Source organism: Amphiura filiformis, chromosome 12, assembly GCF_039555335.1.
Source record: "Amphiura filiformis chromosome 12, Afil_fr2py, whole genome shotgun sequence".
Classification (NCBI taxonomy): Eukaryota; Metazoa; Echinodermata; class Ophiuroidea; order Amphilepidida; family Amphiuridae; genus Amphiura; species Amphiura filiformis.
In genome coordinates this window covers 13,519,654-13,545,078 of record NC_092639.1, presented here as the reverse complement: position 1 = coordinate 13,545,078, position 25,425 = coordinate 13,519,654, and the positions used below count along the sequence as shown (strand labels likewise).

The 25,425-nt window shown below is 37.5% G+C and overlaps 2 protein-coding genes across 2 annotated transcripts; both read right to left on the bottom strand.

The window, feature by feature from the left end:
• On the bottom strand, positions 1–11,580 carry LOC140165824 (uncharacterized). The gene is made up of 6 exons (XM_072189146.1): positions 11,323–11,580; positions 5,817–6,147; positions 4,987–5,089; positions 2,504–2,616; positions 987–1,073; positions 1–492 (listed from the first exon to the last, which is right to left on the bottom strand). Exons 1-6 carry the CDS (start codon positions 11,552–11,554, stop codon positions 438–440), a joined length of 921 nt encoding a protein of 306 aa, XP_072045247.1. The 5' UTR covers positions 11,555–11,580; the 3' UTR covers positions 1–437.
• Positions 11,581–14,738: 3,158 nt separating this feature from the next.
• Positions 14,739–25,273, bottom strand: LOC140165822 (folliculin-like). Its single transcript, XM_072189145.1, is given in 4 exon segments — positions 14,739–19,089; positions 19,092–19,112; positions 19,115–19,857; positions 25,208–25,273. Coding segments are annotated over 3 exon segments (1,698 nt in total). The 5' UTR covers positions 19,784–19,857; positions 25,208–25,273; the 3' UTR covers positions 14,739–18,081.
• Positions 25,274–25,425: the final 152 nt, after the last annotated feature.

Here is a 25,425-nt window from a genome sequence, read left to right as displayed (position 1 = left end):
TGCGCCGCGCCTTAGCGCTGAAAAGTTTTGGCAATACTGATTGAGGCATGTTATGGATATACGACCACGGCATGTTGTTCGGTGTTCGACATCACTTCTCTGTTAATGTTAATAATTGGACAAAAGTCGTACTGACATTTGAGACCTTCTGTTATGTTGTACAGTCGTCCATATGAAATTTCAACATTCCTAGCTTATGCATTGTCAATATTAATCTTAGTTCATAGGCAGCATCGTGACTTCCTAATTGTTTGATATTGTCGTAGTAATGAGCTGGTATACTTCGACCATCCAAATACGTAGTAAATGGCCAGAAACCAAACACGTGGACATCCGAACATAAATCCAGGGCACAGTTTAGAAGATAAAACCCAGTTGTCGGAAGGCTTTTAAGCCCGAGCTGCTTCCAAAAGGCGGAATTTTTTTGGTAATGGTTCTTATTTGCTTTGACCATAGTCAAGCTTGTATCGTCGGGGGGTCCGAATGGCGAACCTAGACGGAAAAAGAGAAATAAAACATTGAAACCGGTTAAAAAATAAACAAAACAAAAACAAAACTGTTGGAGGTTGGCTAAATGATTCTATAGAGGTTGTGCGTGAAATTATTGGCTCCAAACGTCCGACAAGAAATCTGAATGAATCAATCCTGGAAATTATTTTTGTAATGTTAATTCAGAATGGCGTACCCCCTAACGTATCAGTCCTCTCCTTTAGCAATAGAGAGCGTGTCTCGGTGGTTAGATTTCTCGCTTCTGGTGCATGAGGCCCTGGGTTCGATCCCCGGCATGGTCTAAAAATATTTAATTGGCAACATCAATGGATTAAATTCAGACTTCCGCTCTCCCCATATGGTGTGTTTAGAGTTGGGTAATTGAATAATGAGAATTGAATTCTCCATTCAAATGCGTGTAAGAGCGCATAGACCGGGGCGCATAGAAAGAGCTTAGTGTGGTTACAAACTTAGAGCATGTATTTTGTTTTTGGTACCTTTTTAATATTGATGAATTCAATGTTGTCATGTTAGTTTTCTTCCCTACATCCTCTGCGGGTCCTGCTATAGACGACAAAGTGGATCTATATTCGACCAATGAAAGTATAAACAAAAGATTATTAAATCATTATCAGCTTAAAGCTTAATTATCAGATCAGATCAGATCAGATCAGATCAGAGAAGAGAAGAGAAGAGAAGAGAAGAGAAGAGAAGAGAAGAGAAGAGAAGAGAAGAGAAGAGAAGAGAAGAGAAGAGAAGAGAAGAGAAGAGAAGAGAAGAGAAGAGAAGAGAAGAGAAGAGAAGAGAGAAGAGAAGAGAAGAGAAGAGAAGAGAAGAGAAGAGAAGAGAAGAGAAGAGAAGAGAAGAGAAGAGAAGAGAAGAGAAGAGAAGAGAAGAGAAGAGAAGAGAAGAAGAAAGAGAAGAGAAGAGAAGAGAAGAGAAGAGAAGAGAAGAGAAGAGAAGAGAAGAGAAGAGAAGAGAAGAGAAGAGAAGAGAAGAGAAGAGAAGAGAAGAGAAGAGAAGAGAAGAGAAGAGGAGAGGAGAGAGAGAGGAGAGGAGAGAGAGAGAGGAGAGGAGAGGAGAGGAGAGGAGAGGAGAGGAGAGAGAGAGAAGTATAGGAGAGCAGAGGAGAGCAGAGGAGAGGAGAAGAGAAGAGAAGTATTGTGAAGCTAAATTGGGAAATTAATCCAAGGGAAAAGCAGAGCGTGGCACCGGATTTGGAGTCCCAAGGGATGAGGAAATGAACGGGAACGGTAATGACTAACACGAAATGAACCAGGTGAAACAGAAATACGTTTAAGAGATTTTTACATCATCAGACAAACTGATCAAAATAACATAATGTATGCTAATATAAAGTCTTACCAGAGTGAATATAATTCACGTGCAAGACATGATGACAATATATTCACCATATGTTGACCAATCTAACTAAACCAATCCAATCCTGGTTACGTCCGTAACGGTTGCAGGGTTAACAAGGCGTGACGTTAAGCATGGACAGTAGCTCGCTCCACGGCGTTCAATTGATGCGCGGGGACAAAACCCCGTTCACTTGATGAACGGGTATCAGGGCTTAAGACACAATGATCAATATTCAATTATGCAAATGAATTATCGTCACAACCAAAGAGAAGAGAAGAGAAGAGAAGAGAAGAGAAGAGAAGAGACGAGACGAGACGAGACGAGACGAGACGAGACGAGACGAGAAGAGAAGAGAAGAGAAGAGAAGAGAAGAGAAGAGAAGAGAAGAGAAGAGAAGAGAAGAGAAGAGAAGAGAAGAGAAGAGAAGAGAAGAGAAGAGAAGAGAAGAGAAGAGAAGAGAAGAGAAGAGAAGAGAAGAGAAGAGAAGAGAAGTGGAGAAGAGAGGTGCGGAGAGGACAGGGGAGGCGAGGGTAGGAGAGGAGAGGGGAGGGGAGAGGAGAGGGGATAAGGGACGGAAGACGAAAGGGGAAATTAGCAAAGCAATAGGAAAACAACCATTTTGTAATATACATGTAGTTGATATACATACCTAAACACAAAGTCATTTTCATCGATCAGTGTACCGCATTTTAATCCTAATAGTACCCTGCTACTGCCGACAACACTGCATGATTTGTAAGGTGCCTTTGGAAGTAAGCTTTCCTGTTAAGTAGGTATGGAGACGTTGTTAAGTATTTAGTAGTTGTATGCTCTTAATAATGACAGAATACAGATAGCATTGCACTCTTAGAAAGAAGGTTCCAAGTAAACCTACTGTACTGTATGTTGAACCTTTAATAGTTCTACAAAGAACTGTGTTCTGCAAAGGCCAAAAGGTACCATTTGAGAAATGAAAGGTTCTGTAAAGGTCAAAAGAACCTTTTGAGGTTGTTGCAATTTCCTAGAACCCTAACTGTCCTATATGCACAGGACATTATGTGGTGTGATCAAGCAAAATATTCAATTTATAGTTCCTTAAAGAATTGTAAACAGCGTTTGCAAAGCTACATTTTGCAGAAAACTTCATCGAATTTGGACAACCAGTTCCAAAGATATGAGCAGTTTTAAGTTTCCAAAACAATAGCAATATTTCTGACTTCCGATTGATTTTGATCACATTACATACATGGCATATGCACACATAAGTATTGCAACATTGCTGAAAAGAATTCCGACAGGGGAATTCCGCAAACTGTACGTTGAACATTGATCCAATATCCTAGCAAACACGAAACGTTTTTGACAATATTCTCAAAAGGTTATTAGAAAAGGTTGCCAGAAAAACTTTTAAATGTTGGGTTATGTAAAGGGTATATGGGGTATAAAACCTTTTCATAACAAAAACAAACACATTTTCCCGAAAACTTACTGCAAACTCTTTTAACAGAATGTTATATACATGTTGACGAAACATTTGACATAAAATGTTTGCAAAAACATTCTACAATAACATTTTGGCAACATTTTAAGTGCGTTTCATACAAATTATTTTAAAATGTTTTCATGACCTTTCAATGTTATTAAAATGTTTTTACCAAAATCAAATCCCAAAATATAACCTGTTTAAAACATTGAGCATAGACTCTTCAGAGTCTATGATTTGAGATCCTTTCGATTTCACATGACACACTAAATGGAAATAGAAATCAGTAAGATTAGGCTATTACGGATTGAATGTATCACTTGTGGTGCATGGTGCCATCATGCGCATATTCCAGTGCTTACAATGGCGGAAAGGCGGGAATCCGTTTGAATACAGAGACGAAGAAACTTTAGACCACAAAATGCCCCAATGCTAAATGGTAATTAATTGCTTTCCATGTATCAGGAAGATGGTGATGGTAAAAATGATTCATGGATGTATCGGGTGAAAGAAGTTACCAGCCTTAGAAGACAAAAATCCGTTCAAAGTCTGGGGAACTCGTAAGAAAGAAAGGTCACATGTCTACCCAATAAGACACCGGGTGACCTTGAATGATTCAATCCGATGCCAAATGGTTTAATTGCTTTTAAGGTATCAAGATGATGGTGATGGGAAAATGATTCATGGATGTATCTGATGGAAGAAGTTACTAGCCTTATAGAAGACAAAGGTCCTTCAAAGTCTGGAGAACTCAGAAGAAAGAACACATGTCTAACCAATAAGGAACCAGGTGACCTTGAATAATTCAACCACACCAAAAACATTGCCTTGTATATTGTTGATTACGGGTTTGAATACCATTCGATCCTTTATCGAGTTACCATGTGACCTAGCTTGACCTTATTATTGTAATTATTGAAATTCCCGCCAACCTGTGCAGGGCGTCGGCTATCTTTGACAGTCATTTTCTTTCAATCACCACTTCCCGTACCATTTTCCTGATACCAATGAGAATTCCCATCTTCTCTGCTTTCAGAAACCAATTAAACCATTTGGTGTCCATTCGAAAGGCATCTGGATATTTTGTGGACAAAAGTTTCTTCGTTTCTGCATCAAAACAGATTTCCGTTTTTCCGCCATTGTAAGCACTAGAATATGAGCATGATGGCACCACAAATGATACATTCCATCCGAACCTGCAACTCCCCATTTCCAGCCTACAGTCAGTCTACTCTGAAGTACAAAGTAGCGACGCGGACGCACACATTGTGCCGACTTTAAACGCACGCATACATGCAGCAGAGACGCATAACTGCGCACTGTTTACGCGCTGTATACGCGCGCGTTGTCACTTTGTACTTCAGAGTGGACAAACTGTAATCTTACTTATTTCGAAAAAAAGAACATGTCCATCTAGTACGTTATGTGAAATCGACACGATATTGGATCAATGTTCAACTGCAGTTTGCGGAATTCTTCTTTTTTCAATACTTGCAATACTTTTGCATAGTGTGTGTAGACCCCCCCATTTTTTTTTTTTTCGAAAAAGAGAATAGGAAATAAACATGTTTTTTCCCACAAAAATCAGATTACGCAGATTACATAATATTGAAATCAGTCAAATAGTGCTGTATTGTCTGAAATAGGGAGTATTCCCTCAGTTGAGTTACCTTAGGAATATTTATGGTTCCATATATGCGCTTGCCTTTGTTTCGTTGTGTTAACATGGTATCATCGTAAGCGTTCATTCTTGTTACATTTTCATAAATGAATCTATGGATAAAAAAGAGGAAGATTACTTTATTGTCAAAATATTAATGATTTTATTGCTAAAAGGTATTATCAAAGACAGAAATATTTTTCTATCATTAGACTAACACGTCATCTATATGGTATTTCACAATATAACAATAATAGAAGGAAAAATGCAAATGTTCGTTCGTCGGATGTTTGACGAAGTGACCAGCTCTAATGACGTCACTATGTTAACAACGTAGCGGTATTAACAATAAATTAGGTAATACCAAATGGAGGTATATCCAAAAAGTATGCAAATTAGAAGGTTCAACAAATCAGAATACGATCCTGGAATCCAAAATTATGCAAATGAGTTGAAGGAGGTTGCGTGAACATGTGCAGTGCATGGATCGTCTGAGGTTTGGAGAATATTGCAAGCTGGTATTGCTAAAAGTGGTAATACTTCATTGTTCTTGCTCTTGCATTAGTTGTAATATGATACAGGTATGCTTTACTAATCATTTAGTAATAAACAATAATCGGAGACATTTTTAGGCAATAATTACTATTATCATGATTATAGTTTTAAGAAAGAAAGAACAGTTTACCAACCAAAATTGTTACAATTAAACAAGACAACGCAAATCCCGACCGGCACACAACCCCGGGACACAACCCAACTTGAAAAAAAGCAAGGGAATGTGCCGGCATGGGATTCGAATCCACGACCTTCAGATCACTAGGAAGGATATTATAGGTTTACCTGAACAGTTTCGCATTGTAAGTATCATGCCTCCACGGCGTAGCAAGTATACTGGATACATTTGAGAAGAAGTTACTATGGTGGCCCGATGTATCAGCTAATTTTCTAGTGTTTCGATACAGAGTTCTCATCAAATCTATTCCTAACTTGCGCGTAATCGGCTTTGGTTTGCGAGTTGTAACTTGTAGCATTGTATCATTGGCCACAGAATTGTTCTTTAGTTGCCATGGGAACTGCGCCGGTGGGATTTCCAGTAGGCCTACATTGGCCACAGAATTGTTCTTTGGTTGCCATGGCAACTGTGCTGCTGGGATTCTGGAAACATGATGAACTATCATAATGATAATAAAAAAAAAGTAAAAAGAAAGAAAAGACAAGTCGTTATTGTTTGTATGAAAAAGACAATTCGTTATTTCGGACATTTCGTGTTCCACAGCCTCATATCCTAGTTTTCTCAAAAAAGTTGAGATTTTTATACCACTGAAACCTCGATCTGGCTACATTATGTTTATGTACAAAATGTATCTTGCAGATTAATTCGTATAGTATACAAATATATACTGCCATGAGAGGTTCTGGTTAAAACTATGGGCCCGAGGTGAGATCATTATTCATTAGTACTATTTTCCTGAGGGGCGCAGCCCCGAAGGAAAATAGTATTAATTGATCTCAACGAGGGACCATAGTTTTAACCAGAACTTCGAATAAAGGCAGTATATATTTGTTTTATATACTTCATTAATATATTCTTTGTTCATTGATTGGTTAAAAGAATTTTATTTGACGTTTTGACTCTCCAGCTTCTATCCTGAGTGAACAGCACGACCAATTTAAGCAAAACCTATATTTTGCCCTTCAAAAAAATCGAATAGGCTAAAATCGGGTTAACCAATTACAGCAGCGCGAAATCACGCTATGGCAGTTTCGCGTGCGTGAACTGTTCCGTCGCATCGAATGCTCGCACGCGGAAGGCATGGTCAAAAGTACTATTTACGGCTTGGAGGTACTATTTACGGCTCATCCGGGACATTGAAAATACTATTTACGGCTTAGGGGTACTATTTACGGATAGGAGTACTGATGGTAGAACTATTTTTGGTCATGTGATCCACTTTTAACCAATCAACGAACAAGAATATATTAATGAAGTATATAACAAAAAATATAGTCAAATTTGAATTACGTTACCAGAACGGAATTACAACAGTGGCGTAAGGAGCCGTGTAATAGTATACAAATATTACCTGTCTATGAGTGTGATGGTCGAAATATAATCACGAGGTGAAAAATGGATTGTTCCATTTCACGATCCGGAACCTGGAATGGAACAATACATCTTTCACCGAGTGATTATATTTCGACCGTGACACGAATTTAAGACAGTTAATATTTGTTTTATATCACTCATGCATAAATTCTATTACTAAAATACTATTAAGGTAGGAAATACATTTTCACCAACATAACACCATGTTTTGCCGTGATATACTTCCCATTTTGGGGTCCACCCATAACTAAATCGGCGAGTCCAAGAGTCAGCGCACGGCTTGGCGCAGGCGCACTACGGCAGAGCACATGATGGTAAAGACCAAAGACTATCACACGGAGAGGGTGATAGTAAAAATGATAAATGGTAATCAACCAATGAACTGTCTAGAATTTATGTATGAGTGATATAATACGCATAATCATGCATAACTCGCAAACGCAAAATCGGAATCAACTGAAATTTTGTGAATAAGCTTTTTCATGGATATCTATTGACAAATGTCATAAAAAGAGGATGTTAGGATCACGAAAATGTTTGCCCAAGATATTTTACAATAACGTTTTGAAAACATAATCATGATCATTATATAACCCGACATTTAAATGTTATTGAAACATTTTTGTGTTTGCTGGGTATAGGCCTATGCCCACCTGGAATTACAAATCTGAATTTAATATTATTTGATCCTTTTTGGACAACACATTTTGCATTTCTATATATTTTATATAAAGGACCAACATCGAGTACAAAAATTAATACAAAATCTATTTGTTTCATTTACACATCCCTGATTTTTGGCAAACTCATGTTCTACAAAGACAAGCGGTTGAATCGTAAATATGATTTTAAAAATGTAATTACTCAAGAAAATGAATGTTTAAATTGTACACAATTCGAATATGAATGATATTGTAAGAAAATATGCAAATTTAGGGCGTGTTACCCATTTTACTCAACCTTTGCTTTTGGTAACAAATGTGGTATCAAATTGGAGCAAACCAATCAAATTATCATAACATGACCTAGTTTAGGTTTATGACGGTACCGTCGGATTTTGTGTTGTGTTTATTCGTGTGTTTGCCGGCACTGAACGCTGACGTTTTTATGAAACGTTACATTCCAACTGTGGACCTAGCAAACACCAAAACGTTTCAATGTCGGGTTATCGTATAAAACATTTTCACAACATCAAAAACATTTTTAAAACGTAGGCCTACTGCAAAATATTCTGCCATAGTGTTATTCAAGTTTTGACAAAATACTTGGCAAAAAATGTTAGCAAAAATATTTTGCAATGACATTTTGCCATTTTAAAAATGTTGTTATAGTGTTTTCATACAACGCATTTTAAAAACGTTTTCGTGGAGATTATGGGGATTATTGTACACACCAGTATTGCTAGAATAAAGCAGTATGCAGACTCCGAGTATTAGACGTACAATATTGTATGTAACATATCTACGTTATTTAATCTATTGCCATTCTATTTCCAGTAATGTTTCAAAGTTCTAACGAATGTTTCATGACGTAAAATCGATAATATGTCACGTATAATATCTGGTAGAAATATGTTATCGATTTTACGTCATCAAACATTCGTTAGAACTTAAACATTACTGGAAATAGAATGGCAATAGATTAAATAACGTAGATATGTTACATACAATATTGTACGTCTAATAAAAATGTCTGCATACTGCTTAAGATTGCATTACTCTTGCTTTTTATTCCATCGTGACCTTTGTTCATTGATTATTATTTGCATGGGCGCAGAAAATAAGGTTGAGCTATTCCTGTTGAAATCCATTATAGGCCTACACCCCCTATGGAAGACATGACCTTAATCTTCAACACAAGGGGTGTAGATTTCACCTGGAGTCACCCATTTATAGGTAACCCCATTTGAAATTCACACTCGAAGATTAAAGTCAATTCTTCCATAGGGGGTGTATGGATTTCAACTGAAATAGCCCAATATGTCAATTGATTGGCTGATCATTGACCGTCAATTTGAAATACATAAATTTTAAGCCCTTGACGACATTATGGATTTAATAAAACATTCTGATGCATGATATGATATTCTTACAATCGGAGATATCACCGTGAACTCAAAATCAATCGACTTTTGAATCGAGGGCTTCGAGACGATATAACTTACATCTCCCAATAATACTGTACGCTTGTATTTTTAATTAAAAGTTTAATAATGATATAAATAACAAAACGGTGGATAGACCAACAACAACATCAACATAATTTATCAACATCATCACAACAACAATAACAACAACAAGAGAAACATTTAACTTTGTTACGGAACTTTTAACTCCGATACTGCAGAAACTTAAACTTTATTTGAAAAACTTTTGCTTAATTGATATACTTCTAAGTAATATCCACTGATCTTTTCAGGAAACCTTTGGTGCACATTAATTATTGCAACACTAAAGTTCTATATACGAAGTCTAAAAATATCTAACATTAACACGACCAACCTGTACCAGGTATGTCCACGTATCACAATCTTCCAAATACATTAATTATTAATGACTATTTCAATGAAATATCTGTTCCAGCTTTTAGAAGCAATACATCGATCACAAAAGACTGCAATCGAATAAATTGACTAAAGCTATTGCTACATCATAATGAATGCACACCACGTTTATATCGTCACCCGATAATAATTGCGTAACTATTTTTTCCATCCAAATGGTATTTTTGGTAAGTGAACTCCATAACTTACCATGCTTACGAATCTACCCGAGTCATTGAACATCCAGGTTCCATTTATTCAAAATGGTGACATAATAATAATAATTATAACATTGTGTTAAATAGTTTTGGCGTGTAATCTAATTTTTCAATATCAATTACCTTAATATGTGAGTTATGCAATAAATATTAATATTCGGATGACAAAATGGCACCTGATATAGTGAATGAGTAAGTATTGATGTGCACGATTTATTTTAAACACAAGAGAAAGAAATATGGAAAATGAGAGAATTCAATCTGAATGAGATCTTACAAAAGATATTATTACACACAACTTAAAAGGTACAAAGAGAAATTTTAAGTAGCGATTTAAATAAAGAAATTAAGAAAGAAAGAATATAAACCTTCCAGAATTTGATGGTAAACTTGTTGTCGTTATATAATCCATGCAATCTATAGCTATTTTTATCTCAACTTCAACCTGTTAAATTGCAACAAAATTTTTCTTCACTTTAAAGCATTTCCCCATAACTAAAAGTCTTTAAAAAACCCGTACACTGCAAAAACTCGGATGTTAAAAGTAACACCGGTTGGAGTTATTAGAGGACCGCACCCACGGGTGTTATTTTCAACACTTCTGGGTATTATTTTTACACTCTTGGTGTCATTTTTGACACCTGGAAGGTATAACAATAACACCAAAAGTGTTAAAAACACACAATGGGTGCGGTCCTCTATTGTCTCCAACCGATGTTACTTGTTACACCCGTGTTTTTGCAGTGTAGTGGAAAGAAGTCTAGGCTAAAACCAAAATGTCCGATTATGCAGAAAGTCAAATTTCAAGTTGGTCAAGTCTGGTTATAAATCAAAATAAGAATAGTTTGCATTATCTTGGATAATTTGTTATATAGGAAGCAATCAAAAAATGGATCAAGGTCAATCATGTCAATATAGGATTCAGTAATCGGCTTAATTTACCTGAGATATGGTCAACTATTAGTTGATTAAAATGGTTTTGCAAGGGGAACAATTTGAGACCATTTTGATCAAAACGTACAATTTTTTACCCCTGTGGATGCAAAAATTCACGTTTTGAACTTTTTGCCCGAGAACTTTACATTGGAGATAAGTATTAGTCGAACTATACTTTTTTCTGAATCATTATGATGAGATGACTACAAGTTAAGTGTAGTCATAGTAGTTTTTAGTTAGATCTGACCAACTTGGAAATTTGACCCCTGCATCATCGGCCATTTTTGTTTTATGCAAATTACTCCCCTTTCCCATGTGGATTGTTTGAAACTTTTAGCATGTCGTTCTAGGGACCTCATAGAAATGTTTTGTAGCGAAAAAAAAATGTTACAATTGGCATGTTAGTGTGAAGTGACATCGTTTTAAACACAATATAACATAATGCCATAAAGTTCCCTCGATATCTTAATTTCATTAGAGCACAGGCACAAATATTTTGTTATCGTGCATCTTTAAATAATTGGCCTCTTTAATAATACTTACATTTCACTGTTTCAAGCGTCTTAATATCAGTTGCATTAAATATTTTTTCGGCTGCTATTATATCTGCTGCTATTTTGGAGATATCCTCGTTTAATATTTCCCTATTGCTTCTCGTATCCAACGGGTTACTGTCTGTTATCCATAGTGATCTCAAACTTGTCCACAAAGATATCACGCATACCAAACATGTCAGTAATAATAGCAGTGAGTATCGTTTTCGCGTTTTCCTCATATTTTCGTGTCGACTTTTAACTAAATATGTCATTAAAAGAACATACAAATAAGTGTTTAATTCCGCTATGTTCCACTTTATTTTGGACAAACCGTTGCTTCAGTAAGATTCGGTTGATCTGACTATAACACCAGTCCTATCCGTGGTACTATCTTGTTACTTGTACTTTTAATATGAAACTCAAGGCATTAATCGATATCTTATACTACGCGGTCCGATACCGTCAACCTTGCCAAAAGTCCACGAATCCGAGATCAATAAAATATTGAAACATAATACTATGTACTATTTTAAATATTCCATAAATTGATAAGGCCTACTACATGTACATCAATAATTAAAACGGATGTCATTTTCGACTTTCTTTCCCTCAAGTTGGCCCATGGAGTTGGCCAAGAAGAACAAGCCTCTTGGACCCATTGATATACCAAAAGTCCAAATTTTCGGCCAAATTTAACCCAAATTGTCTTAGTTTTTACAAATTTTCCCAAAATTTTGACAAAAATTAAGGAAAATTTGGGCTATTTTCCGAAAAAAATTGAGAAAATTTTGAAAAAAGGACCCATTCATATACCAAAATAGGCTTAGAAAAGGGGGTCATTGATATACCAAAAGGCTAAAAATGCTACCCATATTTGCGGCACGTCCCCGTATGGTCATTTGTACTGAGTCCCCCCGGAAAATGGGAAGCTCTTACCAAAGTTCAAGCTTGTTATCAACTTTCAACATGTTCAATAGACCCCCCCCCCTTTCTTCTGGACACAGATCATCTCCATGTATTTTAATTTTAAATAACTTCCCGGGTAACTTCCATGATGTGTGATTTGATTGTATGAACAGTAGTTAATTAAGAGAAGGGGCTGGTGGTTATTATCTTTGTACCAGATATGTAAGTTTTCGGGAAATCTCCTGGGTTTGTTTTGGTTTGGTTCTTTTTCGGGCATTTTCATGCATTTCACACGAGTTTTTTCGTGGCTTAAATCTCTGTCGTGTGTTTTCCCCAACCAGTCCCAAGTACAGGAAATTTTTAAAAAAATCCCTATTGGATGAAATCGGAGCTTTCAGGCCATACTTTCCTAATTTTCGAGATTTCAGGTAAATTGTAAATTTTCTAGATTCTGAATGGTTAGACTTTGAATTTGGTAACTGCAATCAGAATTTGCAAAAATGCATGTTTTGGCCCTTATATTTAAGAAAATGCCTAATGTTATTTATTACCAAACATAATTAAAAATTAGTTCCAACTAAAGGATTATGATTGGGCTATACTAGTAGTATTTGATTTGGCAAAACAGGATAATATCCTTTAACCCCCCCCCAATAAGTGCTATATTTGTCAGGAATCAGGGGAGGGGAGGGGGTTACAGCAGATAAGATGAACGTTGTTTGGAAGCAATAGCGCAATGTTTACTATAAATTTGCCATTTAAATAAAGTCACACAAATTTGTGACCTTTGGTCAGTTTTCCACCATTTTACATCAAGATTGAATTGAGTAGGCCTAAATACTAGTATTTCATGTATCTTGATGTCAAAATTCAGCTTCATGCTGATGGCAAAATCATCTGTTTTTACTTATGTTAAATGCAGTAGTTTATTGTTTGCACACAGAAATATAGAAGACACTGTACAAGATCATTTTTGCTCACATTTTCTTTCGCAATTTATCAAAAATATACAAATTTTATGTAATTATTTTGCATTTTGTTAATTAAATTCTAAAATTAAATTCTGGTGAATCATAACAGATCATATTTTAATATACATTTTTTTTCTAATTTATAGTTAATTTTGTTGTTAAAATATTGAAATTGATCAATAATTTGATTTGTTATGTTGTTCATTATTATGATCAGTTAGTAGGTTACTTAAAAGGGGCATTTAGTGACCCAGCAAACACAAAACGTTTTCGACATCATTCGCAAAAGGTTATAAAAGGTTGTCAGAAAACGTTTAAATGTCGGGTTATATAAAGGGTACATTAAGGGGTACTACACCCTGTGTAAATTTAGACTATTTTTGCATTTTTCAAAAATTAATAACACACTGGTAACACAAGGTATATATATTATTGGGGCAAGGAATCCAATTACTACACTGAAATTTCAGTGAATCAAGACAAGCGGTTCAGTAAATATGATAGGAAATGAGGTACATCCTAGCGGTACCTCATTTTCTATCACAAGTATCGAATCAACTTGTCTTGGGTCACTGAAATTCCAATGTAGTAATTGGATTCCTTGCCCCTATAATATACATAACTTATGTTACCAGGGTGTTATTAGTTTTTGAGCACAATGCAAAAATAGTCACAAATTTATTGAGGGGTGTAGTACCCCCTTAAGGGGGTACTACACCCCTGGCCAATTTTGTGCCTATTTTTGCATTTTTCTCAGAAATTATAGCGCATTGGTGACAAGTAAGATATGTATATTATAGGGGCAAGGACTACAACTACTGCACTGGAAATTTTATTTCAGCACAGATAACAGTTGTGGTGTTACACTCAAAAATGAGGGAAAACCAATATTTGATCAATAAATCAATAACTACTTGCCTTGAGTTGCTGAATTGTCAGTGCAGTAGTTGTAGTTCTTGCCCCTATAATATACATATCTTATTTGTCACCAATGCGCTATAATTTTTGAGAAAAATGCAAAAATAGGCACAAAATTGGCCAGGGTGTAGTACTTCTTAATGGTATAAAAACGTTTTCATAACATTTAAATAACATTTGTTGGTAATTTACTGCACAGCAAACACAAATGTTTTATAGAAAACATTTAAATGTCGGGTTATATAAAGGGTATAAAAACTTTTTAATAACATTCCAAAAACATTTTTGAAAACTTGGTACAAATCATTTTTGCCCAAAATATTTACAATAACGTTTTTTAAAATGTTTTCACGACCTTTACATAACCCGACATTTAAATGTTATTAAAACGTTTTGTAAAAAACATTTTAAGAACATTTCTGTGTGTGCTAAGTGCAAATATTTTAACATAATGTTATTTAAGTGTTGACAAAACATTTGGCTACAAATGTTTGCAAAAATAGTTTACAATGACATTTCGAAAACATTTTTAAAATATTGTTGTGTGTTTTCATACAAAACGTGTAAAACGATTTCATGACCTTTATATAACCCGACATTTTAATGTTATTAAAACGTTTTTACCTAAACCAAAACCCAAAATATAACTTATTTAAAACGTTTTTGTGTTTGCTGGGGAGCCACAGCTTCATCCCCCACTTTTCACAAAAACGTGTTATAATTATATAGTTACAACCATACCCATAAATGCACTCTTAGAAAAAAGGGTTCTTGGCTATCCTGTATGTAGAACTCTCAGGAGAGAACATGGTTCTTGAAAATTGAAGGAACCTCCAAAATGGTTCTTTTGGCCTTTCCAGAACCCTTTTAAAGTCTAAATTGGTTCTTTCGAACCTTCCCAGAACCGTTTTCTGTTCTTTGTAGAACCATTTCAGGTTCTGCCACATACAGGACAGCTAAAGAACCACTTTAGGCTCTCAATCTTAAACATTGAAAATGAGTACATATAGTCTCCATAAAACCCAATTTGAACAATGTCATAAAATGTCAACTTAAAATCTCTGAACATCCAATTAAATTTAGATTTATTTTCACAAAATGATAAATTCAAATTAGTACATTTTTGTATCAATGATCCCATTTAAACAAATATAAGGTAAAATGAACGGAAATGACTATTGCATTCAAAGGCCTAGATCGTAATTGAATACCTGAGTGGAAGAAGGGCCCAACTCCATTTTACAAAAATGAGTTTATCATATTTTAAAAACCTATACCGTTGCCATTGTAACATATATCATTTCAAATGTATGTTATAATGTATGTTCTGTACCCGTATTAAAGGTCCCCTGAAGATGAAAACAGTCTTGTCTCTTAAAACTTTTCCAAATATTGTGTTTTTTGTTAATATCTCAAAAAAGCGTTGATGGAGTTGGGCCCTTCTTCCACTCAGATATTCAATTGTGTGTACCAGTAGGGATGTGAGCGTAGACAGTATCAGGGAATCTGATTGGTTGATGCAGGGACTGCATTTTGAGGAGAGTGAGAGCAATGTAAGAAGTTCAAATTTGGAATATTTCAGAAAGTTTATGTACCAGCTCTATACTCTTTTTGCGAGAGCAGGTCACATGTATCTTGCATCATTATGCTTATTGCATAAATTAAGATTGAAAGTTTCTAATGACTTGAATAAAGATTTGCTTACAATTGACATATTTCTCTCCTTACATTCTATTGAACAGCTCTCCTTTAATGCTCCTCTGCAAATTCCAAAAGAGTGAAAGACAGTCCCTGTTGATGCGGATACTGGAATCACAAAATTATCCTTTAAGGGGTCGGTCACCCACCTTTGCACAATATTTTTTGTGGGGCCTGAGAGCACATTAGACACAAAAAATTGTATTCTGAATACAATTTTCCTTCTGATATCAAATAAGGTAAAGTAAACTTTATAAATCTGATGATATGTACTTAAAGTGTATGTAGCTGGGAGGAAAAGGCATCCATCATTTGAAAATTTTGACCTTTTGTATTGAAAATATACATTTTTTCCCAAAAAGGTTAGGGTTGGTGGTTTGGGTCAAAAGTCTGTTATTCAAAAGCCCGCTACTCAGAAAATTCTGACTAGTGGGCCTTCTGAATAATGGGTTTTCTGAATAGCGGGTCTTCTAAGTACCGGGTGTTCTGAGTGACGGGCTGCACCCACAATGATTTCCCCTTCCCCTCACCCCCATCAATCAATCTTGGAACACATTGGGAAAGTAACCGCTGAAGACATTGGCATTTCTCAACATTAAACGGGGCAGAGGGGTGACAGTTTTCCGTTTTTTACATCCAAGCGTTCCAAGACTTATTGCCAAGATAGCAGATGGAAGGCCTGTCCATCTCCTAACAAATCGTCTCCTCCTCATCGTCCCCCTTATCTCTCGATCAACAATTCTATAAGAAATGTATACATGTAGCTCATTGCAATGCAAATAATGTTACATTATTAAATTGGTTTGAAACTTTGCAGACAAAGGCATGATTTGATACATACATGTACCGTATTCATTCTAATAAGCGCCCAGGGCGCTTAACAAAGTCATTTTGGGTGGGCGCTTATTTTTTACCTGGTTTACCTAATTTTTTTGTAAGTGGCGTTTATTAGAGACGAATTTATGTATGTTATAAAATGGTCCTGAGATGTTCTAGTAGCTTTTCTGATGCAGAAAATGTAAATTGCAAGTTTACACAGGACTTCTAGTCTAGTCCTCCAGCTTTATCACTGTATCGATGTCTATCCATCACTTCAACATTGATGGTACCATTTAGCAAATTGAAAATACCCTGGGTGGGCGCTTATTGGGGCATGGGCGCTTATTGGAACAAATACGGTATGTACACATACGGCCATGTGTCAGAAGTTGAGACTCATTTTGTGACATGCCATTTCTATGTATTTAGTCTTGTTTAAAAAATCACACTTTTGATTACTTTTTGAAAATTCTGTGTTAAAAATTTGTCAACTTTCATATTTTGACCCAAATTTTTACCTCACAGAAAGACACCCTTTTTTGGTAAAATTCCCCCACTCTCACAGACAGACCCCTTTTTTGGTAAAAGTTTCCCCGACTCATGGACAGATCCTTTGTTTGGGCCTCCTCACCAAATGACCCCTTTACTGGTGATAAGTCTCCCACTGACAGACCCCTAGATTTGAACTGGTGTCCGCACATCCCTGTCACTTCCGAAGTCGAGTAACCCCCAGCCAGAGTTGTCAATATCTTTGTAAGCAATACAAGTCATGCATTTTAAAAAAGTCACTGTTAAATTTACCATAAGGAATCCTTACTTTTTGTACTCTTTCTACATTAGAAGGGGAACAAGGGTACATGCATACACTATACACTAACATATTAAATTATATTTGCACATTTTTGTACCTTTTGCATTGTCTCATAAATGTCATTTTGTGAGCGAGTAAATGGTTGCTCTCACCCTAAAACTTGCCACACAGGGTCTTACCTAGAAATTGAGGTTTGCCCCTCATTTGATAAATTTGGATGATTGAGCCCATATTTATTGGTCGAGCTATAACTTTTTAAAACTCGTAGCGAGACCATACGCTGTACCAATAAATATAGGGCGTAAAGCATCCAATTTTATCATTATTATATTTTGGATCCAATATTTTCACACACTTGGGAGTTGGATTTATCAAAACATAATAATGAATAAAATTGCCTTTCCTATAAATTTGACCCTTAAAACATTTACTGTACCAGACTTCTGCAGTCCATTGACTTCTGCAGCCCATTAGGGGTTCAAAGAGTTCAAATATGTGTTGCTATAGCCTTGTTTTGCTAAGCTGGTCTACTAAAAAGTTCAATAGCCTTTCTCAACACCTACAATTGTAGGATGTCAAAGGCATTACTTTTGCCCATCCTAGGAGCGGTGGATAGCTAAGATACTGCTGACACAGCTATCACTTATGATCCCAAATTGGATGTGAGCAAGTGCGACTTGTACTTAGAGCTTAGACCCTTCATCCAGAATTTCAACATGACTTTGTCTTCAGACCCTGCTTTCAGGACCTTCAGAAGCTGATCTGTCTCTTCCTCGGCAGCATGCGAACGCTCTGATCGGGTGAACTTGAAGAGCAGTTTCACTTTGCTCATCCATTCTTCCCTCAAAGTCAACAGAAACGTGTCTATGATCACGTTGGTGAAGTTCTCATTGTCAAGCACATTTTCAATCTTGGTGAGAATCGTCGGCGCTTTGTCCGGAAGCGATGCGCTGCTGCTCATTACAAGACCATACCCGTAGAACGCATCATTGCTGTTTGCAATCACTTTACTCATACCCTCAGTGGTATCATCAGGTATGATTAAATCCAGCATGATGTAGAATTCTGCCGATTTCATGTGATCTGGTAGGCTTGTGTCTGGAGAGAGTCCAAGAAAATTGCACTTGTAAGAGTCAATGTATTCTGGGCTGTGCACGATGGTTCTACAGCATCCTGCAGGAAGTATGGTCTGAAAGACTTCAAAGAAAGACTTTAAAGTGCTCTTAAACTTACACCTCACAATGACTTGGTTGCCTGTGATAGCGTGGAAGGCCATATCTCGGAAGATGAGGCTTCCTAGCACAACTCGAAGATATTGGAGGCCAGTAAACGTTGGTCCTCCATCATCGTAAGACACTTCCGGATCCAGTACAGGTTCCACAACAGGATCTTCCTCACCAAGCACACTCTGGTTATCTCCTGATGGCCCTACTGGTTTTGTCTTCACTTTGATGAAACCCTCTTCTGTCTCCTCTTCTTCATTGTCTAAATCTATCAAAGTTTCTTCTTTTGGTGGTCCCTCCAGTAGTTTCTCTGTCATTCTGCTTCCGCCAGCTTTCAATGTCCAAGAGAAAGTCATGTGCAAATAGCGAAATAAGTTTGTATCTCCAGTAAGCACCACCAAAGCTCTAAAAGTTTTGCTTCCACCGCCCCACGACGCCTGTAGAAATCACCCCTGGTGAGAGAAGCTCACGAGTTAGTCTGTGAGCTCGCTGGGGTGCTACAGCTTGCTCTTTGTCATACACGGTCACTGCTTTTGCTTGGAGTTCATCAATCAGGGAACGTATATTGGAGATGAGAAACGGCCATGAATTGAGTAAAAAGATGCGATCCATCATTACCACAATTATGCTATACCACCTTTGAAAGCCCCGGGCTTGGCTGTCTTTAACAAAGAAAGTATAGCTGAGAACGTAGCCATTGTGTTCATCTCCAACAAAGATTGGACCTTCTCGACCTGGACAGACTTCACAGCTGAGGCTTCTGATACAAGCTTGTCTGACCACTGTAAACACTTGCGGATGTCTGGGGTATTGGGTGCTGATGTAGCATATTTGAGCATCGTGATCGTGACTGATGAAACTAGGCTGTCCAGGTTGAAAAGAACGACATGCTTCACACAGCTGGGTCTTGGATGGTGGAGGGTGCTCCCCAGTTGCAGATGGGGACTCAGGGGTGGAAGATCTGGAAGGTCGTCCGGTAGAATCTTGACTTGAGGTGCTACCTTTTCCTTCTTGGAAGAAATTGCCAGCTGAAGCAGGTGATGAGTGAAAGGCTTGTGTGCAGAATAAGATGCTTGGTCCATGAAGCTCACAGAAATGACAAAGTGCTATTACAGCATTCATTGTTCTGGTCAATGTTTGAGTTTGTTTACTTGGAAACTGGACACTTCAACAGTCCCGACTGAAGACTCACAACTCTGCAAGATAGAAATGACAGACTTGTCAATTTTAATTTATGCAAAAGCATAATGACATTGATGCAAGATATTTAAGGGTTCAGAACCAGAAAGCGTTAACTCTATGACCAGCTCTCTCAAAATGAGCATAAAGTTGGCTCCTTGCTTTGGTCTTTAAAAATCAAAATTTCCTCCACAATGCCTTTTGTTTTCTATTTTTGTCATGACTAATGGACTGTATCTTCTATAGTGCCCTGGCAACTTAATGCTCATTTTGTGGGAGCAGGTGATTGTGAGTTGAGGCTTTCTGGCTCAACCCTCGATATGTGACCTGCTCTCACAAAATGTGTATAAAGCCGACTTTCTGAAATATTCCAAATTTGAATTTCTGATTTAATAAGCTTTAAAATCATACCCAAAATGTTAGGGTCAAACTCAAAATCAAATCAAATTTGGGTTTAAACTTTTGTCTTCAAAAATCAATATTTCATCCAATTGATTGGCCATGTCATTTAACATCATGAGTGGTCATTAAATTGCACTCTGTGGTATAGACAGCTAGAGGTACATGTCATCGTGACATCACATCAAGTGGCAAAATAGGGTAGATCCCCCGGGGGGATCACTCACATAAATGGTCTGTATGCGCATGCGTGACCAAAAAACAAGTAAAAGGGGTGTTTTTTTTGGGCAAGGCAAGTTACGCGTGTGACGCATTTAGGGTCTAAAAACAGTGATTTTCAAGAATAAGGGTAGTTTTCTGAAAACGGACAACTTGTTTAGGGTACCTTTTCAAATTTTTGGTAAATTATGAGTCCAAAAGGGTACATTTGTTGCATTTTCACCAGCCAAAAACTCATTAGGGGTAAACTCTACACTAAATTACCTTATTAAGGGGCTAAATTTGCTGGTAGGGTAAAACTCGTTTAGGGGGTGTTTGATAAAAATTTGGTCACGCATGCGTACACTGTCATATTTGAGTGGCCCCCCAGGGTAGATCCTTCATGGAATTATTTTGTGTACAAGCTAATCCTAACCCTAACCATCACCCTAAACTAAATCTAACCCTAATTTTGTGTAAAATTACATGAAGGAATAACTCAAAATAGATTTCAAAAATGGTGTTGTACATGATCCATGCACATATTTTTTGGGGCAGTAAAAAGAATTAAAGAAAAAGGGTGGAGGAATTATGAAAAAGGTTTCAAAATTTTGAAACCTTTGTCACTAGTGCATATAATCCTTTTCCTTTTCTTGCTTTTTTTTTTTTTTTTTTTGCTCATCACTTTTTCAAGAAGAGTCAAGCTGTACAAGAATGTCGGAAAAAACAGCAGCCAAAAAGGCAAGAATAAATAACTGCCAGACTCTTCTTTTTACATACCGATACATTTTTAAAAAAATACACTCAACAAACAAAACCACATACAAAAACAAAACAACAAGAAAAAACTTGACAAGTTACGACAAATTCACACAAAAACAAGGGGAAAACAAAAAAAAGAAACAGAGACATACAACCAATGAACCATGACATCAAAAAATCACAGAAGGCGACCAGGTCTATTTTAAATATAATTGAGAAGTTGCATCATACTACAGTTTTTGCAGTTAAACACTGAAAAAAAGGCTCCTGGATTGATTCCTGCCATCCTAAGGCTACATGTACCGTACTTGCCTTACTGACAGTTTTTTTGTTTGTTTTTTTCAATTAAAGAATTTTCTTTAGGGACCGTTCATTATTTCCACGGAGGGGGGGGAGAATACATGGGGGGGTCAGATGGTTTTGGTCAGGCAAAAGGGGGGGCTCAGATGGTTTTTAGTTATTGAAAGGGGGGGTCAGATGGTTTTGCACCTCAAAATCCTGAGCTTCCGGGGCTTCGCCCCTGGACCCCCATCTGGAACATTGCCCCTGGACCCCTGACCATTAGATTTGCGCTTTGTGTGTCGGCCGACACTTTGGTCCTAATGCGGACTTAAGTCTGGCCTCGGAGGAATCTGCTTGTTTTTCACCTGCCACAGTGTGAATTGGCATAAAATTTGCACCAAAACTCCATGATTTGGATGTATTTCTGTGTTAAGTTCACAGTTACACCCACTTGGCACCACCTGGGGTCTACTAGTATTATATTGTAAGCTAATTTAATTGATAATGTCAATTTTTGGCAACACATGTACAATGTAGGTCCTTTATATTGTAATTCAATTGCAAATTTTGAACAAGCTGTATTACATTTCAATACCAGGCCTACATGCAGTTAAGTTATATAATTACATGGCAAATGATAAGAGCTAGAGAGTCCGAGTCCAACAAAAATATGACCCGAGTCCGGTGGACTCGGTCGGAGTCCATGCCAGGGGAGGGGGTGTTGGGGGTCATTCAACTTTCATGTGACATATGTCTGTCTAGAGGCTTTGCTATTTGTATAAAATGATGCTCTAAAAAGGGGTCACTGGGTATAACAAAATGAAAAAGGAGTAGTTTAATTATTATAACGTTTTGAAAAAATGGGTCATTGGGAACATTCCAAAAATTCTAGATTTTGCTTCTAATTTGCCAAATCTACAATACAAATTGGCTGAAATAAGAGAATTTTGAACCATATTTCATAATACATACTGCCATTATCGTTACAGAGAATTAGGAATAATCAAGCTGCTGCACAGTAATGCTGTGGTCAGACTCTTCTCTGTTCTTTTACAATGAAAAGAGACAGCTACACTACCCCACACCGCTCTCCTATACACATCCACAATCAAACCCCACCCTACACAGGTGTCATTTCCATACCCTATAGTTACACTACAAAGACTCGATCGCCCAAACCACCATGACGGTAACTTGAACAGGTAACTCTGAAGGTAAAAACTACATGAATATCACAAGTCAGCAGTCATGTGGGGGTATTTGTGGGTGGGGTGTGTGGGTGGGGGGGGTGTGACACACTACATGTAACTCACAGTTGTGCCCACTTGAAAGATTGTTCTTGGTGCAAAAAAATTGTAACTTTAATCACTCAGTCTAATGGATAATATCACTGTGGTTTGTTCAGGGACCTGTAGAGCTCTGTAGTATTGAAGTACATGTACTAGCTGGAGCACAGGGTGGCAGTTTGAACCAAAAACTGTGTACATGCATGTGAAACAAATAATATTGTAAAAAAAAACCAAGTTTTGAAGTTAAAATACCCTGTGGGGACCTGCAGTAGCATAGCCAGCAGGGGGGAAGGGGGGTGCAGAGTTCATGACAAAAAATGATAGAAAAAAGTGCCCCTCTGACAAAAAAATGAAAAGAAAAGGGGCAAAGAGCCCCTTTTCTACCAAAATTCAGCCCAATCAAGGGCCAAAATAGTGCACATTGTAAAGATAAAGCCATTTCTATCCTGATAATGGCCAAAAAATTGTGTAAAATACCAAATTTTCTGCGTGCTATACATGCACATCAGCCCAATAAAGCCTTTTTTGAAGCTCAAAGACATACAGTCTGTATGTATTGTATGATGCGACTGTAATTTTTTTCTTCTGTGCCCCCGATATTTTATTTTGCCCTTCCCTGACCAGCTAAGCTGGTTATTCCACTTTCTACCTGGTTGAAGGTATATGGGGATGTGCCATGATTTTGGGGCCCTTTTCAGCGATTTTGGTATATTGATGGGTTGATATGGATATGGATTGATGGCTATTCAGTAGAGACCAATATTTGGGGAAAAGTGCCCAATTACTGCAATTAGGGTAAATTTAGGTGCTTTGTGAAAAATTGATAGCCGGGTGGCAAAAACAGCAAGAAATAAAGGCATAATTTTTCAGCCTGGTATGTGGCAGTGACGTAATGCGTTGAGGCAGCTGATCCGACATGCGCGCATCTATTGCGCATCATTACATGTGTGCATACGTCAGCACTTTAAATATCCACTAGCTACTGTGCGTAATGAAATGCACACTGACATCACTGCTAAAATGGTACAGAGAAAGTCCGCATTCAAAGGTCTGCATGGCACATCACTGTAAAACCAAAATTACAAAGACCCCACTCCTCCATGGTAATACCCTTTCGGTTGGTGGGGGGGGTCATATGATTTTCATGTAGCTTGGAGGGGGGTCATATGGTTTTTATTATCAGAGAAGGGGGGTCATATAGTTTTCTGCAGTGACTTTCTGTCTGCTCCCGGCCCCCCCCCCCCCTCCGGTAGAAATAATGAACGGTCCCTTAGTACGTAGAGTCCTAATAAAGTCCTATTCAGTAGAGTTCATGCATAATTTACAATATGATGTACCGTACTAATGCACTTATCAAGTCTTTCCCGGCCCTGGGGACCGGGACATAGCGGGAACATGCCGGACGTGGCCGGGATGTACACAAAATCATTGCCCATTAGGCCGGGAAGTTAGCCGGACTTGGCGAGGGATGTACAGTAGATCGTCCCGCTATGCCGGGCCAATCATTCATGTTAGCGGGGCTTTTGCCGGGGTGTACAATTTTTTTCCCTCGCACTGCCGGGACATAGCGGGGACATTCACGAAGAAGTCACACCATTAAAAAACATCAGTACCCGGTACCGTATATACCAAGAACTGCCGATTTTGACATGCATACTCTGCTGTAATGCACTATTTTCACGATTGTGGCGCTACAAACTGAGGAGTGGGGTAATTACTTGTTTATAAGTAACCAATATTATATTTAAAAAAACAATTTCGTGCATCTATAAATGAAAGTCTACTTTTTTAAAACACTTTATTTTGTTTTAAAATCCTTGCGTCTGCATGTAAGTTAAGGCTTAAACATGTCGATGTCTTTTAAATTATCGGCATGCACTATTAAATCGGCCGTGTTGTGTACAATCAGTGCTATCCAAATAATCCAATCGATCTTTTTATTAGGCCTATAATGTCGTTCATTCAATAATCGACACAGGTATATTAAACTCTGCAAGATGGGCCGGGGCATAGCCAGGATTGTACATTGTTTTAACGCAAGTCCCAGCCCATGGGGTCGGGGATTGTGCCAGGATTGTCACACTGTAGTCCGGCTAGCGGGGGCTGAGTCATAGCGGGGATGTACAGAAAATTTATGCCCGTGGGCGGGACTTTAACGGGTCAGTGCCGGGATGTCACGCTGGCAAAATGTACTTCCCCGGCTAAGTCCCCGCTAGTCCCGGGTCCCCCAGGGCAGGGGAAAGACTTGATAAGTGCATAAACTGCATTTAAAATAACGCTTTACGTAAGAAACCACAAAGTGCTTTACAACTTACTACAAACATATTATACAACATTCATGACATATTAATGTAACTACAAGCAAAATGTAAAAAGGAAACAAATATACAACAATATACATCATCATCATGAACATGATAGTTGAGTTGATACCTACCTTTTAATTTCCACAAAGTACTGCACTTCATGACATGTAACTTGTATAGCTTACTTACAATGTACTTTAGCTCGAGACACTCTAGCTAAAATACAGGTTTACATTTACTATCTTCATTATCTTGCTGTATTTCAGCTAGAGCTCCAAACGACAAGCTTCCGGTTTTTTTGGAGAACAATACTGTTACGTAAGATGAAGAAGAAACCCGCCTCGAGCCC

What these genes read in the sequence shown, in the direction of transcription:
- LOC140165824 (XM_072189146.1), bottom strand. Translation starts at nt 11,554, where the DNA reads ATGAGGAAAACGCGAAAACGATACTCACTGCTATTATTACTGACATGT. An exon ending in TACAATGCGAAACTGTTCAG is followed by an intron (nt 5,090 to 5,816) that starts GTAAACCTATAA and finishes TTTTATCCATAG; the next exon opens with ATTCATTTATGAAAATGTAA. An exon ending in AATTCATCAATATTAAAAAG is followed by an intron (nt 493 to 986) that starts GTACCAAAAACA and finishes TTTTCCGTCTAG; the next exon opens with GTTCGCCATTCGGACCCCCC.